The sequence below is a fragment of the Pyricularia pennisetigena genome, chromosome 2, assembly GCF_004337985.1.
Source record: "Pyricularia pennisetigena strain Br36 chromosome 2, whole genome shotgun sequence".
Classification (NCBI taxonomy): Eukaryota; Fungi; Ascomycota; class Sordariomycetes; order Magnaporthales; family Pyriculariaceae; genus Pyricularia; species Pyricularia pennisetigena.
The window spans coordinates 2,742,881-2,762,491 of NC_043741.1; the positions used below are offsets into that span (position 1 = coordinate 2,742,881).

Sequence of the window (19,611 nt, forward strand, 5' to 3'; positions counted from 1 at the left end):
TTTGCAGAACTGAGATGTGTGCGTGGGTGGTGTGGTTGCAACGCAATCCAGGCTATAATTGCACGGGATGCCGCTGTTGTAGCTAAGGTGAGGTACCGTACTATAGGTAGTGTGGGATGAAGTGGGTCGATCTGTTTGAGCTGCAGCTTGATTCTGGAGACAAACGTCACGGCAATTTGAGCCTAAACAGCAAGTGGGTAGGTAGGCAACTAACTGGTTGCACAACTGCCTCAATGCTTACTAACTGGGTAATTAATTACTATCTAAATTTGTATATGAACTTCCCCATATGCCACAAGTGTACCTGTACAAGGTGTACGTATATACATATATGGGAACAATTAGCAGAAATACCCAACTCAAGTATAAGTACCTGGTGTTTGGACAAAGTAGTTAAAGCTCCTCCCTCCCACTTTACGCGACCGGGGTTTCCCCAGATGCTTGCAAGATCAGAATCGACGAACAAAGCGCGTCTGCCATTGTCATATCATCGCCTTGGGTCATAAGACGCAATTTTGATTCGTCACTGCAACCAAAAGATAGCAGGAGACATCGAAACTCCCAACACAAATCTACAATGTCGTCAATAGGCCCTCAACTTCCACCACACCTCACAAAGCGCAAACGCACACCAGGCGACGACTACGACGACGACGAGAGCGAGGCGGCGGGCGGCCCTTTACAACCGCCCTCCAAGACATCGCGACTCGCCAATGATGACGAGATTGATCTGGACGACGATTCTTCCGACGACGACTTTGGCCCCAGCACCGCAGCAGCCGGTCCCACACTCCCTACATCATCTGCACCTACCGACAAAAACGGCACCAAGCCTCCAGGTCCCCGCGCCACAGGCCCCTCCATGCCACAACAAAATACAGAGTCGGACGTTGATCACCAGTCGAGACGGGAAGAACCCGCAAGGCGCGTGCTCGGCCCAGCGGCGCCGCCCGCGGACCTCTCAGAGCGGCCACCCAACCCACCCTCCTCCGACGAAGACTCTGATGATGACGACGACGACGACTACGGGCCCGCGCTGCCCACGTCGGCACAGGCAGCACAGCGCTCGGCGGCTGCAGCAGAAGCGTCGGCAAGGCTAGCCCAGGACGCGGAGTCGGCGGCGGTGGCGGCGGCGGCGGCACCCTCAAAGCGCGACGACTGGATGATTCGTCCGCCGCCACCGACCAACAAGCCGGACCCGACCAAGATCCGGGCCAAGGGCTTCGCGACCGGCCGCGCCGCCACGTCGACCGCGGGCCAGAACCCAGGCGAGATCGGATCGATGTGGACGGAGACGGTCCAGGAGCGTAAGGACCGCATCCTCTCACGTCGCGGGCCGGATGCGTCATCATCGTCAGCGGCGGCAACATCCAACAAGAACCCCGGAGATGACGCGCGCGACGCCGCCATCCGCGCCTACACCTCCCAGACTCGCGGAAAGTCGCTGTACGAGGAGCACCAGGCCAACCGCAAAGCCGGTGGCGGGGCGAGGACGGCCGGCGAGGAGGACGACCCCAGCAAGAGGGCGTTTGATCGCGAAAAGGACATGGCCGTCGGCGGGAGGGTCACCAACGCCCAGATGAGGGACCTCAGGAAGCAGGCTGCCGATTTTGGCGGTAGGTTTAGCAAAGGCAAATACTTGTGATGGACGATCATTTGAGCCAGATCCCAAGATGGGACTGGTTGGTAGTCTTGTAGTAGCCCAACGACTGAACTAGTTCATATCCAAATCCCCCAACGTAAACGTGACATGATTGCTCAATCATACCGCTGTTTGTATCTGAAAATCTTGAAGGCTTGGTAGCTGCCATTATTCTTTCAGCATCTTCAAAAAGACACTACATCTACAACATCTGCCTAAATTTCAATCCCTGGCCCACCCATGTGTGCCTCATGCCCGTTTTTTTCCCCTTTCCTGTTGCCTTGATCACAGCCTGTTCGACATCAGCGCCCGACCACATAGAGTCGCACCATGTTTAAGACTAACTATAGTTGTGTAACAGGACAGTACAAACAATACCACATGCTGATTGAACCCAAAACATATTCTGCGGGCGCGAACCTCCAGGCAAAATAAAATAAAAGGCAAACACTTGGGTCCTCGGTAATGTGAAAGCTCGCTGACCAAAAACGTTGACGTCAAAGTTAAAGTGACGACGAGGCACACTTCAATTGGGAAAAGGACCGAATCACTAGCTAATAAACCCTCCTTCGTTGCTATGCAAAAGACAAATAGAGGAAAACAAATGTGCGGGGATGATGAAAACTGAGTTTCGTCTCAAAGATATCGCTTAAAGGAGAGAATATGGAAAATAGATGGCCCCAAGCGATGGAGTCTAGGTGCAAATATACATTGTTTGTTTGTAGTTGTGTACGGATTCGTATCTCCATAGCTCAGAGATTATTCTCGGTGCTAGCCCGCAATTGAGGATCCAGAGATAAGTCGAGATTGTTTGAAAGATAGAGTACCACCCTCATCACCTAGCAGCAACGTTCTGTGTTCCCGCCTCAAGCTGGGACGGAGTAGTCGCCTCTGCTGAAACGCCTGACGTCTCCGGTTGTGCCGCTCCGGAGGCGGGTTGTCTCCTAAATCGTCCAAAGAAACCGCCATTGTTGCTCGATGGCCCGGTTTGGGATGACGCCTGCTCTTGGGTAGCGCCACTCATGGTCGGGGGGCCGTCATTGCGCTGTGCCCTTAAACGGGTGAACAGCCCAGATCTACCAGAGTCGGGACCGGCCGCTGCGGTTTGAGGGTGATGTTGGTAGGTCTGAGGTTGCTGCTGCATCTGCTGGCCGCCTGTGTTCGTCCTCCTCGTCATGAACGCAGTCCAACTGCTACTTGGTCGACTTGGCATGTTCATCCTCCTTCCGTTCTGGTCGGGAAGGACCACGGTCACCACGCCTGTTGGACCAGCGCCCTCAGCACCTTCCACAACTGGTCGTGGTTTTGGTGTGTAGTAGTCGGCTTTGCACAGTGGGCAGCACGCCCGTCGCGACGTCAGCCAAGGGTCGACACATACGGCATGGAAGGCATGTCCACATGTCAAACCACGAACGTCGTCGTCGTCTTCCAAGGTATCTATGCAGATGGCACATGTGTCTCCAGATGATTCGAGCAGTTCTGGTGGGATGGCAGCGGTGATGTGATCGTCTTCTTCCTCGTCGGAAGCTTGGTCATGCGAGTGTCTCCTATCCGTCTGCGCCTTAGACTCGGTTCCGTTCGTCTGTGGTGAAGATCCAACGGCATCCTTTGGGTCAGCTGTCGCGCTTCCCGAACTGCTCTCCTTCACCTCATTGGCCATTCCAAGCTTCTCATTCTCGTTGTTACCGCCACGAGCAGACACACTCGCGCTCGTCGTCGGCCGATCGTGATCGCTGCTGTGTCTTTCTTTATCGACAGGCACAACGCCCTCCACGGACCGTACGCTATTTGCCCTGCTCGGTGGAGCAGAGACGCCACCACGCGTGGGCAGTCCTTCTTGAGCTCTGGAGGCGACCCAGCTTTTGTACTTTTGCATCGGGAACTTTTCATTGACCTCATCCATGGTCATGAGTTTCTTTTCGCGCCGACGGCGATGCGGGCGCGGCATGTTTTCGAGGGTGATGGGTTCGCCGTCCTCGTTCACACGCATGGCGCGATTGCGGGCGTTGTATCGGAAGCAGTACTTGACACCCACAATAATCCTATTTGTAGATGATTTGAGATCAACAATTGGGCCCAGTTCATTTCCCGCAATGTCCTTGTTCTCTAGGTGGCTGGTTCGTCGGCCGTCGGCCGTCGGCAGACAAAGCATTCGCTGACGGTTTGAGCGAGCCACCAATCCCTCCTGGCCCGTGTGCAGCCAAACAGCCCTGTTGTCCATGGATGAACTATGCAAATTTCGGCTTACCATAAGTTCGTAAACACGACTCCGAATCCAAGTGCGACGAAGAACAGTAGAGGCGAGCTCCCGTTGTTGCCATTTCCGTTGCTATTACCCCCAGAGCTGCCGTTACCCGGTTGTCCCTGTCCTGGATTGCCCGAATCGGAAGGAGATGGAGTGCTCGATGTCGACGATGCCGTAGATGTTGGAGAAGCGGAGTCTGGGGCGGTGGCCTGCCGAACGATGAGTCTAATGCCCTCGGAAACGAGTTCTGGAGTTATGACAGCCATGGCGACGAGGGCCTGGGCGACGAAGGCTCGCCGTGATTATTGAGATCGTACACGGGAATTCGCTGTTGGGAAACCATCGATCGGAGGATGAACAATGCCAAAGTTCCCGAGGTTGTCGTTGTGACCGATTGGCGGTGGTCGAGCCGCTAAATGGCCGTTGTCGTCAAAGTCAATTGCATACAGTGCAGGCAGACCAGATAGAGATGCGTAAGAAATAAATAAAAGCGCGGCCGCCGATGCCACCAGACAATGGATTTAGACCCAGATATTACCACTCAGCTGACTTGACAGCTAAGTGATAATAAAATAACCCTTGGCGACGATGCCCAAAACGAGGTCGACGCGAAAGAAGTTGAACGGCGACCTGGGTTTGGCTTTTGAGGGGGGGTGTTTGCAGAGGTGGACGAACGTAAAAGTCAAAAACGGTGGAGAAGGAAATGGAAAGAGGCCCGGGACCAAGTGATGGTGGAAAGCAAGCAAATAGCATAGAAATCCGGTGGTAGGGGGCGAAATGGAAGAAGGAAACTCGAATTGGCGGGTTTGTACAGGGCGGGCGCCTGTAAGCCCGTTACAGGGGGGGCGTTCTAGTGGACGGCTTGACGGGGGCGGAGCAGGGAATGGGGTCTGTGGTGTCGGGTTGGGTGGGGTGTGAGTTTTGGAACCAGTGAGTCCCAAGAGCCAGATTGAGCCAAGCAGAAGCAAGGTATAGTGGAGCCAACCTCACATCGACGCACGCCGAGAAAGAGGGGGTTCCTGGGGGAGGGGGATAGAGCGCTCAGGCGCATCGTCACGGCGGTTACAGTACTTTTACTTTTATATGTGGATAAGGTAAGGTAGGTATGCATCAAGTGCCTGAAAAGCGAGCGTTGTTGATGACAACAAGCAGTGTGGAGGCGATCTTGAGCGTCGATGTTGTCCATATCCAACTTAGTTAGTTGGGTTGCTAAAAATTCGCTGAACGATTCTTTGTAACTCCGTGGTACTTTTCTCTTGTGATTTTTCTCCTCCCTATCCCAAGTCGCCGTACTTAATGCCTGGCGCGGAAATGTGTTGTCAAGAGCAACGCCAACTGCTGGCCCCGGTCCTTTTTGATGTCGGCCAGACAAGTCGAATACTGTAGTAGAATTATTACGTCGGTACTACATTTGCTGACTACCTCACGCACGGCAAGTCTACCAGCGTTACCTTTCCCTTGGGTACCGTAGCTTGAAAACTAGTCTAGTTCGAGCATCTAGAACTAGGGAGATTACATGACGGTCAACCACGAACACTGTAGTTGTTTGCCCTGTCACAGCTGAAAAGGGTGGTTGCCGATCCCCCCCTTCTGTCAAACTAGGCGGGCCCTATACAAATCCATGCGCTTGCGAGAGAGTTGAGGGAACATTGGTGCACAGATCTGCAAATTCGGGCGGCTACAAGCCTGGCTTCCCTCATTCGGGTCGATAGTTCGTCGTGCTCATAATTTGATACAGTATTCTAATAGTGCTACTATTTTCGGGGCGGTCATGAAGCAAAGGCGAACGAGTTTTTGTGCAAACAAACCTAACCTAATTCCGCGTTTTTTTCCTTTTTCGTATTACCTTTACACGGTCCGTTTGTTTGTCTGAACTGGATTTCGATTTTACTGTGCGTTTGTCTGTCTGTCTGCCACCAATCATGATGCTAACTGATGTGCTTGCTGGTTCCATGCGGGCACAACAACATCAGCCAAAGTTTCCTCTCCACGACGTATCGTATTATATTACAACTCGAGGTGGGATGGATTCGACGCTCGGTGCCAACCGCGCACGTACAGTATCTAATCATTCTGCTAGGTGGCAGGCCCCCGTACTAACCCTGAAAGCTTTCAAACATCACACTACCCGGCGATTAGTCCAGGACGATGCCTGCTGTCTCACATCCGCTAGCGCCCAAAAGCCGGTTCACGCCGTTCTAGTATTGTGTGTGCGGTCTACGTAGCTTTTTTTTTTTTTTTTTTTTTTCTCTCTCTTATGGTTTCTCTCCTGTTGGTCGGCAACCAACCCGTTGGTTGACACTAGGGACTTGTCTGACCGACTGTTTAAATTGATTCTTAGACTTGATAAGTTGTCATTCTGTCTGCCTCCCCTGACCTAGCCCACCAGCAACGAACAAAAAGTGGCAGCAGCAACATTCTTGGTCCTCATTTGTCCCCTGCCTACTCTCAGTGGCTTACCGGCATGTAGATTCGATACACCATACGTCAGATTTGGTCGTCCGAGGAAATTCGTTACGGAAAATGTCTTTTCGCGATGTCGAAACAATTCTGAGTTCGCAACTAGATCCGAAAAGCCGAGGCCGGAGCGCGCGCGAGAATGGGAACGAAAGGGATGACCAAGGATGCGTGGGTAGTCTTTAGTCAGTACAAAAAACTTTGATGTGCACTGTTTGTCCGTCATCCCTTGTTGGAGACGTTTCCTTGCTTGTGCACAACTGGGCCCTCGTACAGAGTCAGGACAGACACATGACGACGATCTGGTGGAGATTATAGGATGAAGAAGGGGGTCGCACGGGAAGGCCGTGTTTTACTTTTTACTTTTTCTATTTTGTTTGGGTTGCTTTTTTGACTGATATGCTCCCTCCTGCCCCTGGCGAATTTCAATTGCATCTCCCATTTACTACGTGGGAACATTAGGGATATATTTGAGAATCCAAAAAAATGGGGGAATGATAATAATAATAGTGATAATAATAGTAAACATAAAAATAAAGGTAGAAATCGACTGCCAATATGTATCCAAGTCGCAACCAGCGCTGTCATGTCTGGTTGCGGTTTGATCAGTGAGTGTGCTGCGCCGAAGGCGCTCCTGGACTGGAAACCCTTAGCCGAGTGTCCCGGTGTGGCGGCGTTGTTGTTCCTGTACTCGAACTGTTTATGCATGGCGATCCCGTCGGTCGAAACAAGTGTGAACCCCTTAAACGCGATGCTTCCCAGTGGCCCTTCGGACATTCCGGCGAGCGAGGAGGTACTTGTATTGTCATTTTCCCGCTCCGCTTGTCGCATCCCGGTGTTTGCTCCGTTTTGATTCCTGAATTGATATGAAGTGTATCTTTCGCATGAGTGAAGGTGTTTTACGGTATTTCCATGTCAATTTTGCGGCAAATCCGCTTTCACTAAAATACCAATCGAAATCAGGGCTACCGTGTTTGTCGATCTCCAACCATATGGCTAAATCTAACTACTCCCTAGTTCTAGACTCGACAAAGCAATCGCGGTCAGCCTAAGGTACCAATTACGTGCTCAGTTGTTGGCGGGGATATGCCCGCCATTACAATTACTCCGAATAAGCTCAGCTAATATTTGCGCATGTCGTACCCAACACTGATTGAACCTTGTACAGGGACGGGACAGTTGGCGTTAGGTTTTACGACTTACGGTGGTGATACTGTGGGCGGGCCATTTTGTCTCGTCCCATCATGTCTCTGGAAACCAGACACGCGACCAGCAACGAGCTTAATTTCGTCCCTCTTGTAGATAATTGTCCCGATAGGTATTCATTTAAGTATTCTGTATAGAGGTTAGGTAATAAGGCAAAGTGCTTGGCAGTCAGCGCATGGATGCAGGCATGCAAATAGTCAGCCGCTGACATCCACCGAAATTCTGTCCCCAAGGTTTCCGGTGGTTGCAACGGTGAACCGAGAACGACGCCAACACAGCCTTCTTTTTTTTTCAAACTCTTTTCTGCTTTGAAAGCAAGAGAACCAACCATATTGGCTCAAGTCCCCTCAAAAGAAACAAACCTTCTTCTAGATTCTCGGGCCGCAACCATCCCAGGTTCATGACGACCACAAGTTTGATCCAAGCCATGTTTTATTAGAGTAGAGCTCCGAGTGATCATCTCCCACCTTCCCGATGAATTATAATAAAGGCAAGAATCATACCTTGCCAACGTGTGCATAGTAATTTTTTTAAAGCCGATTGAAGCGAACGGCATTTAATCAGCAAGTCGGTTAATAAAATACGTGGTAGGTACAAACACGCGATACATGACACATGTATTATTTGGAATCCAGGATCCCCCAATCAAGCAAAGCAGTCGACTGTCAGCCCTCGCGTGCTTCCCCCTCCTTGGCAAACTTCCATTAGCTCGTCTGGAGTCTGGCTCAGTCGTGTGGGATAACCGATAGCCGCGGAACGACCTTCCGGATTTGTGTGAAATTCATCCACCCCGTGGGGGAATTCTGCGGGACAAATAGTTATTTCATTCTGCTTATCCGGGTAATTCAATTTTGTGCGTGTGGCAGTCTTAGACATTCGCATCGTCTACTTCAATCGCGTGTTTTCCAGTTGTTGCAGTTGTGATTTAGTCACTGATCTTACACTTGCATGGCCTTGGATGACAACATCTTGGCTTTTTTTCGTTGACTGTTATTTGCCCCTGCCAATTGATACTAGATGTAGTCTGACATCTGTCATCTCGTGCTCCAAATGTACTTCGTAGGGAAACAAAAAAACGGAGGGGCGCGAAGAACCAAAAATGGATGACCGTTTGGCTTGGCGTGACGAGCTCACAAGCTGAGACTTTTCACCCAAGACCTGCCAATGTAGCCAAGAACACCCAGCTACACGTCTTGCCCCCGCGTCTGAGCCACAAAGTCCACGTAAATTTTGTTTATTGTTCCTGGCGGCTCGGTGTCAGTTATCAGCTCTGGCTTCGGCAAGGTCGGGACCTCTGGGTAGGCTAAGCATGCCTGCGTGTTTGTTTAGGACTAGCTTCAAGGGCCTGACTTTGCTGACCAACTTGAGTGCCCGCCAAGCTTGCTCACTGCGGCGTTCAGGGTTGTATGTGCATGAGCTGGGCTCTGGTGGCAGTATGCCGTACCGAAGCACCAAAGGCACACACTGAAGCCATCACGGCGGCTACTGGCCAGCTTCCGTTTTGGGGGTTTCTTGACCTACGCCGTAGCAACTGCAACGACCATTCAGATGTCACCACTGTCCAATATATCTCAGGTCGGTTGGGCCTTGTAGTATCTCATCCGACAAGCAGGTATCCTACAAAGTATCATGCAGGAAAGAGGAGGACAAAAGCAGTATTGAATATCGGCTTGGGCATTTCGCACCAACACTTAGCGGGCACCCTTATTCCCGTTCCATCAGCTGGGAAAAAAAAAAAAAAAAAAAAAAAAAAAAAAAAAACTAACGATTGTTACAGAAGATTTGCAAGATAGTCAGGCCACCCTCGCGGATCTCGGCATCGGCCGGATTACTTCGCCCGATACATGGAATTGGAGAGGAGGGGTTCCGTGGCTGGACAATCTCCACGGAATTTGAATGTGGTAGCACTGGGACAAAGTCGATCGACAAACACATGAATAGCACGCGCGGGCGCATCGGCATTTGACCTCGATCCGCTCATCGTGCATGCAACCTGTTTTTGAGGTATGACATTGCCACTGGTCAAAAAAAGAAAAAAAGAAAAAAAAGGAGGTGTAATGAAATGTGCTAGTAGTAATCATGCCAGGGGGAGCAAAAGGTACCCCCAACCCGTATAGTAATTATTTGTCAACAACCAGTAACGATGATATCACATTCGTGTCTTACATTACCCACAAAAGGGCTATGAAGTCATGTGCCCTGTAACAATTTACTTTTTTCCCATCCTCCTTCTCTTATCGACAGTTGCAACGACGAATGGCAACAATGGTTGGGTTGCAACTGATCAAAGTATGCGATAGCATAGCCACTTTATAGCTTGCGCAGTCTTGCGACACTTGGTTTAATCCATGTGATGAGGAAACAAGGAGGGGGGAGTGAGAGAAAGTTTATCGCAGATTCTAGACTATCCTATCATAGGTAGATGCGCAAAGAAAGAAAGAGAGAGAAAAAAGCCCGCTGTAGCCCGGGTGCTCCACCCTCAATCCCGCACCCGCAACGCGGGGGAAGATCCACTATTCACCGACACGCCGACCGAAACGGGGGCGGGGCTTTTTTTTTGCCCTTAGGCGCCTTTTTGCGGCGATTCGGAACCGAGAAACGCGACGCGTGTGGTGGGATATTTGATACGAACCACACACGCTGAAAGGAGCAGATACCTTAATTTGCAAACCCATTGAAAGGTTTAGTTACTATACGCACAGAACTAGATCCTTGTCAAGATGCCCCCGACAAAGCTCCCCGAATCGGGGAATCCGCTGTACGTGTTCATCACCTTCCTTTTGACCCTGGGTGCACAACTACTTCCCTCGTGCCGGTGCTTTTGTAGCGTGTTCATCTTTTGGAATATTGCCGTATCTTGGGTTGAATCAAGGACTCACATTTGCTGCTTTCGTATAGCGTTTTCTTTGACATTACACTAGGAGGTAAGTAGGCGATGCGTCCATTCTATGACACAAGACAGTCCTCTCTCATTTTATCAAAGGATAAGTATGGAAAGGAGATTGAGTAAATTGTCACACCATATGAAGACCAGTCTTTTCAATCTATTTGTCACGCCATCAACACAAAACCCCCCTTCTAGAAGACATAGTCTGACACTCCCTCTCTCACACAGGCGAGCCGTTGGGCAGGATAACTTTCGAGCTCTTCGCCGACGTGGTACCGCGCACTGCCGAGAACTTCCGGCAGTACTGCACTGGCGAGCACAAAAACGCCCAAGGCCGGCCCCAGGGCTACAAGGGGAGCCGCTTCCACCGCATCATCCCGAACTTCATGTGCCAGGGCGGCGACTTTCTTCACGGCGACGGGACCGGTAGCACCTGCATCTACGGGACCAAGAGCTTCGCCGATGAGAACTTTACGCTCAAGCATGACGGACCTGGCTTACTGAGCATGGCGGTAAGTTTCTTTTCTCTTCTCTGATTTTTTTCTTTCTTTTTTTCTTTCTATCATTATCTTCCTTGTATTGCTACTATATATCACTTTTATAACCCCTTTGTACTCACCCCTTTTCTCGCGACCGTACCAACTACAGACAGAGACGAAAAAAAAAAAACTCGCTGACAGTAACGACAAAAACCCCTCCCACAGAACTCGGGCCCGAACACAAACGGCTCCCAGTTCTTCATCACCACGACGGCGACCCCGTTCCTGGACGGCAAGCACGTCGTCTTCGGCAAGGTGGTCGACGGCATGGACGTCGTGCGCAAGATGGAAAACACCAAGACGGGATACAGGGGCAAGGACGTGCCCAACCTCGACGTCATAGTGTCGCAGTGTGGTGAGATGTGAAAGACAAAAGAGAGCCTCCTTCGGTATTCAAAGATAGACGGCCTTGAGCAAGGTGAGGAGGCGTGGCGGGGAAAGCGCGGAAATTCCAACCGACGAACGGATCCGACCTTATCGTGGGTTGTTGACGGGTCGTATACCTGCTTTCAAGGAAATGCGAGGACATTGGAATCCGAAAGCTGTTCCCTCCTCGTCACGGATCATTTTCCGCTTCCCAATAAGCCCTGGTGCCGCGCGTTTCGCGTATCAACAGGTCCATTCGCAAAGGGGATGCGGGACATGGGAGGGGGGTGGAACATGCAACTTGACGGGGGCCAGAGTGATGCAATTGTTTGGGGGCAGTCATGAATCAAGCAGCAAGATGAAATACAATTACTTCAACTACGAGTTCACGATAGTTGGCAGGTACATCTGACACAAACAGAGCGGTACTGAAAATCCATTTCATATCTCACAACGCGCCAACGCACTCATACATCAAACGCCAGACGCCATGTTTTGTTGCCTCCTCTTTTCAGCTCATAACACGCTCTCTTGCCAGTCAAATAATTATAAAAAGCAGCTACACAACCAGCAAGATCCACGCCGAACCAGCCTTTCTACCTCACTTGCACCGCTTCTCAACGATACCAGGCCCGTTCTCCTCGTACTCCTTGCGCGAGATCCACATCTGGTGGAAGGTACCTAGACTAGAGAGGATGCTGCCACCGATCCATGCGCCAAACCGCCTCTCGGTCGTCAGACCAGCGGCGTGCAGTTTCACACGCAGAGTGGGGTATTTGGCCGACAACTCCCCGTTGAGGCGGTCGTTGAAGCCGTTGAGAAGGCTCGTGCTTCCCGTAACCACGACGTTGGCCAGGAGATTAGGGCGCAAGTCCTGGTCCACGCCGTTGAGACATGCGCTGATCAGGTCTGGGATGGTCTGCACCTTAGCCGCACCGCTGTCGGCTGCAGCCGCTCCTGCTGGGGCAGGTGTTGGTGTCGCACCGTTTCCGTTGCTGCTGCTGCTGCCGGAGGCTGCCGGGTACGCAGCGGCCTCGTCCCACATGCCCTCGGCAACCTTGTAACGCTGCTCACGCCACATCTGGTTGTAGCCATCAGGCATCTCGAAGACGCGACCGGGCTGCGACTTGATGTAGTCCTCGGTTCCCGGTGCAGTGAACTTCTGTGGGCCGCGCCAGACCTCAACGACCGACTCCTTGAATTCGGTCAGGATACGCTCCTCCTCATAGGCGCGGAAGGAAGGGTGAATATCAAAGTCAAACTTCCGCAGGCGGACGTTGGGCTCGGCGCCTGCGTCGACCGGCGTTTTGTTCTCAACCATGAAGTGCGGCGTCACCCGGACGCGCGGGTCCTGCGAGTCCCACATGCGCCGGATCTGATCCGAAAGCCAGAGGCCTCCGACTTGGGACCGCTGCACTGACCGCTTGAGCACCATGCCGTCGTGCACCGCCGTAACGCTCGTGTTGGCGCCGCCACAGTCCACAACCAGCGCCGTGGCCTTGCCGGCCGCAAATGCTGCCAGTACGGGCGTCTTGGTCAGCCAAAAGGCCGGCACACCCCAACCCTCCATGGCCAGCTCTATGGCCTTCTCGCGCGCCTTAGGCGTGTTCCAGGGAGACTCGGTCATGAGCAGGGGGTTTTCGCCCAGTGCCAGCTCCAGCAGCTCATCCTCCTCCGCGGCGGCCGCGGCTTCTTCGGTAGCGGCAGGTGCGGCGTCGCCATCCGCCCCGCCCATCTCGACGTCACCCTCCTTGTCCTTGGTCGGCTGCTGTTGCTGGGACTGCTTGGGCTTGGGCGGCTTGCGGCCCAGGAGATGTGCGCGGTCTGGCTGCATGCGCTTGACGAGCATATGTTCCCACAACTTCTGGGCGACGTCCCAGTCCTCGACGATGCTTTCCCGGCTCATGTAGTTGCGGACCTCGAATCCGGGGCGGGGGAGCATGACGTCGTCGCCGAAGAGATCGCGGCCATCCTCGGTGTGGCCATAGAAAGACGGCAGGACGCTTTTTGGCACGTCCTCGCCTGCGAAGCCGGCGCGGGTGTAACAGTACCCCGGGTCGAGGACGAGGGCGGATACTTCATCTGTACAAGTGGCAATTCATGGGAGGGTTAGGTAGCTGCTGGGTAACGAGTGACGATATGGGAGGGGAGGCGAGGCGAGGGGAGGCGAGGGCTTTGGTGGGTTGGGCCAAAGAAGACAGGGTTGGTTGTTTCAAGCACCGTACCTCCACCGTATATGTCAGTCGGTTGAACCGTTGATGATAATGGTTGCGCCATGATGTGTGTGATAAGGCGGCGTCTGAGGTGTCAATTGATCGTTGGGCGAAAAAGCTTGGGGTTTTCGTGCAAGACTAGCAGGAATTGGTTTGGCAGCTTGCAGAAGCTTCCTTCCTGTGCTAAGCAAGTTACGTTGCGGCGCCTTTCTGGTGGAGGGTGCAACTGCAGGAGCTCTAACCACACGGTTGAGAGCGAACAATGCGACGGGATTTTTGGTGTAAAGTCGCGTCTGTGGCTGAGACTTGCGCGTGCTGGGGTAAGTAAAGAATGCGGCTACGCTACCTGGGAATCACTCGACCCCAAATGTGGCTTGACAAAGTCTTGGCAATGAAAGCTACGGTGTTTCACGTGATCTATGTCATGTGATGGGCATTGTCCCTCATTCTCAACCCCAATTCAAGGTTGGTCCCTTGACTGATTTGACATGTGGCTAAGCTTTCTTGCCAAGCAGGGAATTCCCACAAGTCGATCGCGATTCAAACCCAAAGGTCGACGTCGGCTTGTGGGTGTTGCTCAACTGGAACCATTGTTGCACCCTCTTCGATCTAGACTTTGCAAGTTGTTTACGAATACTACTCACATGGAAGAAAATTTTTTTTCTTTATGACGAAAAGCTTGCATACTCGAATTGGTCATCATATGAGAGCCAATCGTCTTTTCGAATTCTACTTCATCCCGTATTCAGCATTGAGCAATTCCTCTTTCCGGGGCCAGGACTCATCATGCATGGTCATCGTCAGAGTCAATTATGCTTTCGGCTAAAACTATCGCGCTTATCAGGTAGGAATCTCTTGTGTCTTCAGCAAAAAACAATCAACCTTCCGTCTAGCAGCAAGCACACTCCTCGGAGAAACAGCAGCAGCTGCACTCCTCAACAAAACCACCACGAAGGCTTGTTGTTGACATCTCGGGCTCGGGGGTCTAGGTAATTGAAAGTGAACAGGTTAGTACAAGACTATAATCGAAGAAGTGGTAGTATCATTTCTTTTGCAGGGGTAACTTGGACGTACGGGCTGCTCTGTGACGGTGGCATTTTCCGGAGCAACTGCCTCCATGGGCTGCTGCTGCTGAGGCTCCTGAGTGGCAGGCATTGTGTGTATTGTTTTGGTGGTGCGAAATATATAATATGGGTGATTGCAGGTTTGTGTTGACTGTAGCTCGGTCGCTGTACCAGAGAGAAGTGGGCGAGTGAGAGGATGGGAGCAAACGGGCGAAGACCGGCTGGGCGGTAGGACTTTTTATTTCCTTCGACTACCTCCTGACAAGCTATTCCCACAGCTTTGGGCAGGGTTCGGGGAAATAAAGCGGGACTACCTTATCAAAGGGTGATATGACAACACAGCAGTTGAGTCGTGCGTCGGGAGGGAGCGCAGTTGTACCAGACCACCCTCATGGTGTCCCCTGCTTTGTCTGATTAAGCCAACCATGGCCCCACTGACAAGAGATCGGAAAGCTTGATGGAATGGAGGGCATGTCGGAGGCATACGTCAGCCTCTGGTCTAGTGTGGCGGATACAACCACGAGAGGGAGACGGAGGCTGAGGTGGCTAACATCCGATGTCGTAGACAGAACACTATTTTAGGTTCTGGACTATGGATCAAGAAAAGCAGAGTATGAGTGACGACTCTGGTACGGCTACTGCTAGCCCTGGGTTCAACTCGGGCGGTCTAGAAGCCGGAGCGTGGGGAGAATTTCGGGGCACGATCTACAGTAATGTACAGCCCGCAGTATCATATGCAGCATTACCATAGTAGAGTTGTTGGGAATGACGAGGGGGCTTGCCCCGCAAAGACGTAGAACTTTGTTAAGTGCCTTTTTAGTCATTTGTGCTGATTCTTGTCTTGTAATTTTCCGTCCGAACCATTATATGTTTGGTGAGACGGACGACGTTCGATTTGAAAGGTAAAAGCTCTGTGGACGGACGGTGCACCATTAAAAAAAGAACTACAAACATGAAATGCAAGTGGCCTTGTTAGTGGTTGCGCAGCGGCATGGCACAAGACAAGCTTTTTGTAGTGAAGCGGATCCGATCCCCCGGATCTTGGCACCAGGCCTGATCAAAATGCCCCTTTCAAACGGAGGAAGCAAGTAAACCTGTAGGGAGGGACAGAATGACGCGTCCCTGGGTGGAGCATTTGGAGGGAGTTGGTTAGCAATAAGAAGTTCATTGTTATTGGGTCATTTCGTGGTGGGTGGGTGTTTCCCGAATTTACTTTGCTTGGAACGCTCATCCTTAGCGTCTTTTCATACATCTCCCATCTTCCGCAGCAGCATTATTAAAGAAACGGAAAGAAGAAATGCAGAGGGCAAGAAGTTAGTAAGTAATTTCAATCAACAAGAATACCTTTGGTTCCTAATTCGTTTTTTTCTTCTTTTTTTTTTTTTTTTTTTTACAAAAGACGTCGCTCCCAGACGCGCAAACAAGGCCGGACGAATTGTTATTTCACATGGCGTCTCGCACAATCAATATATACTAAGCAAAACAATCAAATTTTCATCAAACAATACGGAAACGCAAGCAGCGCATCTTGACTAAAGCCTAGTAAATGAGTCGTATATTAACGGGTATAAACTTGAAAAAATAATAATCTAAAAATGCCGTCATCAACCAGTAAGATCCAGGCAGAATGGAACAAAACAGCAACAGAAGATAAGATCAGATAGAAGAGAACCCACCCCCAAACTCCTTTTTTTTTTTCGCTAACAACATCACTACACGCTCGCAAACACCCCAGGCTCCCAACAAACGCTACCTCGGAACCGCCGAATGGGGTTCCGGCGTCGGCATCTCATACACCTCCCTCCTCGGTACCTCCGTCGCACTCATCTCAGTCGGCCTTGGCGATCCGGGACCCATCTCTGCCAGGGGTGGCTGGTAGTAATTGCCCATCATAAACTTGTTGGTCTCCTCTCCCCCGGCCCCGGCCGCGCCGCCACTGCTCCAGTACCCAGGCGTCGTGGCCGTCGCCGGCACCCACTGTGATGGCGTCCCGGCAGCCGCCGTTGTTGTCGTTGTCATGGCCGACGGTGACCCTGGGAACTCGGCAGGGTTGTAACTGTTGCCGCCACCAGCCTCGAGCATACCTCCTGCTCCGTGGCCTCCCCCGCCCGCGCCCAACATGGGCTGCCCGGCCGCGTTGTCGGCAGCTGTCTTGCGTCTCCTGAACCACATCCACGCGCCGACGCCTATGGCTGCCAACACGGCTAACGGCACCGCGACGCCGATGCCGATTTTGGCTGCCGTGCTCAACCCAGAGTCTTGGTTGTTACTCTCGCTGTTGTTGCTCTCGCCCTGACCGGAAGCCGGGGTGGAGGTCACGGCCCCGGCGGCGGGTGTCGTTGCCGAGGGGGTAGCTGCGCTGGTCGTCGTGGCTGTCGTGGCTGTCGTGGACGTCTTGGCCGTTGTGGTCGGAGGTGCCTCGGGAGGAACTGTGATGTTGAAGTATTGGCTGTTGGAGTCGGATACCACGGAGCCCTCTTGGAATATGGCAAAGTAGAAGAGGTTGGACTTTTTGAGGTCTTTCCTTGTTGCTACCAGCCACGAGTAGGAGTCTTTGTCGATGAAGTTTTCTGCGCTCCTCACACCATCGTATCAGTAACGCTGGAATTCCTCTTTGGGTTCCCTTACCCCTGAAACACTTCTTTTCCCTGCAAGAGAAAAAAAAAAAAAAAAAAAAAGAACAAAAGAATCAGGACAACGCAAAGACAGGAGAAACCTACGACTCAAATACTCCAGGTCCCCAAAGAACTGCATCGTATTCTGATCCAGCTGCCACAGCGTAAGGCTCATGGCCTTGCCGGCCGGGCCCTTGGTCCACCGCACCGTCACTGTGCTCCCCTGTTGGAATTTGGGGAAATTGGCCGGGTTCGGCTCGCTGCCCTGAGGCGGGGGGTTGATGAACTTCATGCTCTGCGCCGACGCGGCGCCGGCGAGGGCCGCGAGGGACACGAGGAGCCTTGGCAGCACCATGGTGGCGGCGAGGCCTGGCGCTGTTCTACGTCTGCTCCTTTGTTCTTTGTTTCTCCTCTCTCAATTTTTTGGGTTGTTCGTTGTTGATACTTCAGGTTCTCCAGTGAAACAGTACAAGCCAGCCTCCTTTAGTCGATATGTTATCTGGTAGCGACTCTGGCAACTGCACTCAGCGGGTGAATCGGGATCAGAGACGGCCTCTATCGCGGGCAAGTCGGCTCCTTCGGGTCACTATGCGATGATGCTGTTGCAATGCGCAAAGGTGGATACACTTAGGTGTTTCGGTAAGTAAAGTAGATAATAGCAATTAAACTAACAAGAAACGAACAAACTCCATCTCTTGACAGTACAGGTACGAAATGGAAGAAGAGAACAAAAAAAAAAAATAAAAAGCGATAAAAGTTTTTAGAAAGCTGACAGGATTACCACCATATTGATTGAAGAAACAAAACCCCCCCGAGGTTCCCCGTCAGCACAGTCGGTCAGGCAAGGTAGGGTGGGATCAGACGTGCGAGGGTCTGTATGGGGTACTGCAATTCGAAGCCCGAGTTTGTGCAGCCAACGAGAGAGTGAAGAGATGCGAATTCTGCGCAGCCCATATCATAAGCCCCCCCCCCCCCAAGTTCCAGCCCGCCCCAGTCCAAACAGCAATCCCAAAAATGCAGGTGCCGACCGTGTATCGGGGGGGGGGGGGGCTGTGTTGAGAGGGACACGGTTGTGATCCTTCCGCTCCTTGGCGCAGTTGACCGGACCCGACAAGATCTTGAGAACTTGTTTGATTTGTCCAGTTTTTGCCCTTCCATCTCTTTGGGACATCCAAGCCGCGGCCGCACGCAACACCTCGCTCATGGGTTCTATGCTGCAGCCTGACCATAGGTATTATTACCTGGTCCCACTAGAGGGTTAATAACCATGTGGCGTTGTGCAAACCCCCCCGGTCTGGCGTCAAGGCACCCACCCATCTGTAGACCTCAGCTCTTGTTTCCCTCCAATCACCCGGAGACTTGGGTGGATTGCATTCTATTTATATTACGAGGCGCGGGCTTTCTTGAGCTTGCTGAATAACATCAAGGGGAACAAACCGCGGCGCTGCTCACTGGATCGTCACGAAACTCTAGACNCGACGATCATTTGAGATCCCTCACAATAAAACTCTGGTCAAAAGACGTTGGCTACTGGTGTTTTTTTCAATCTCGTAAACTTGCCTAAGCTGCAAGGGGTAAAGACCGTTGGGTCGTCGCGGGAGCGTGGCGGCAGGCTACTGACGAGGACTAAAACAGCCCTCGTGTGTACAACTCATCTCCATCATGCTGTGCCACGAGGCGCCTCAAATGGAAATTAGGTCTAGAAAAGGGCTTGTCAGGTACATAACGGGATCCATACTTCTATTCAGTCACCATAATTTAGAGTCTTTATTAGGTAGATAGATAATTGCTTTCTAAAGTATGGCTTTTTTGGTGCGTGACGAGACAACTCAAAGAACCAAGGGAAAAAAAAAAGTATGGCGTCACAACAGCTTCGCCCACCCTAGAGATGACAAGCCAGTCAAGAAGAAAAAAAAGGCATTTACTTGACGTGCCCTTATCTCCGCGCAATGTCCTTTGATGTCATACGGAGAACCCATGCTAGGCGCCATGATCGCATTTCCTGTTTGGAATACAGAAACATAAACATTTTTCACCTGTTGCATTCCAAACATCCATGTCCCAATTACGATCCTTCAAACAACTATCTGAAGCCAATGCTTGATGAAACGCAAGAGTAATCAAGAGGCAAGAGACTCGCAATCCGGGGGTATGAAGACAAATAAAAATATGAATATGGCTAGCGTATCAAAGAATCGAATGTTTTTTGTTTTTGCTTGTGTCATCATATCGTAACAAGACGGCTCCAACAACAGCAATCAAAATATGTACTGTCCTTGCTGCCCGGACGCCTTCTTCCAGGCACCGTTCTGTTTCTCCATCATTACTATGTGCAGAGTTTTTCTGGCTTCATCATGAGCCAGGTCGAAGAGTATAG

The 19,611-nt window shown here is 51.7% G+C and overlaps 6 protein-coding genes across 6 annotated transcripts; 2 read left to right on the plus strand and 4 right to left on the minus strand.

The window, feature by feature from the left end:
- Positions 1-577: 577 nt before the first annotated feature.
- Positions 578-1,645, plus strand: PpBr36_00739 (uncharacterized protein; the record flags this gene model as incomplete). The annotated part of the gene is made up of 1 exon (XM_029887929.1): positions 578-1,645. One exon carries the CDS (start codon positions 578-580, stop codon positions 1,643-1,645), a length of 1,068 nt encoding a protein of 355 aa, XP_029751837.1.
- An 832-nt stretch (positions 1,646-2,477) lies between these two features.
- Positions 2,478-4,153, minus strand: PpBr36_00740 (uncharacterized protein; the record flags this gene model as incomplete). Its single annotated transcript, XM_029887930.1, has 2 exons — positions 2,478-3,852; positions 3,891-4,153. The coding sequence occupies 2 exons, from the start codon at positions 4,151-4,153 to the stop codon at positions 2,478-2,480; spliced, it is 1,638 nt and encodes a 545-aa protein (XP_029750715.1).
- Positions 4,154-10,270: 6,117 nt separating this feature from the next.
- PpBr36_00741 (uncharacterized protein) lies at positions 10,271-11,342 on the plus strand (the record flags this gene model as incomplete). Its single annotated transcript, XM_029887931.1, has 4 exons — positions 10,271-10,365; positions 10,449-10,474; positions 10,666-10,949; positions 11,142-11,342. 4 exons carry the CDS (start codon positions 10,271-10,273, stop codon positions 11,340-11,342), a joined length of 606 nt encoding a protein of 201 aa, XP_029750714.1.
- Positions 11,343-11,943: 601 nt separating this feature from the next.
- On the minus strand, positions 11,944-13,619 carry PpBr36_00742 (uncharacterized protein; the record flags this gene model as incomplete). Its single annotated transcript, XM_029887932.1, has 2 exons — positions 11,944-13,424; positions 13,568-13,619. The coding sequence occupies 2 exons, from the start codon at positions 13,617-13,619 to the stop codon at positions 11,944-11,946; spliced, it is 1,533 nt and encodes a 510-aa protein (XP_029750717.1).
- Positions 13,620-14,444: 825 nt separating this feature from the next.
- Positions 14,445-14,710, minus strand: PpBr36_00743 (uncharacterized protein; the record flags this gene model as incomplete). Its single annotated transcript, XM_029887933.1, has 2 exons — positions 14,445-14,540; positions 14,630-14,710. 2 exons carry the CDS (start codon positions 14,708-14,710, stop codon positions 14,445-14,447), a joined length of 177 nt encoding a protein of 58 aa, XP_029750716.1.
- A 1,658-nt stretch (positions 14,711-16,368) lies between these two features.
- Positions 16,369-17,589, minus strand: PpBr36_00744 (uncharacterized protein; the record flags this gene model as incomplete). Its single annotated transcript, XM_029887934.1, has 2 exons — positions 16,369-17,189; positions 17,340-17,589. The coding sequence occupies 2 exons, from the start codon at positions 17,587-17,589 to the stop codon at positions 16,369-16,371; spliced, it is 1,071 nt and encodes a 356-aa protein (XP_029750711.1).
- Between the last annotated feature and the right edge of the window lie 2,022 nt (positions 17,590-19,611).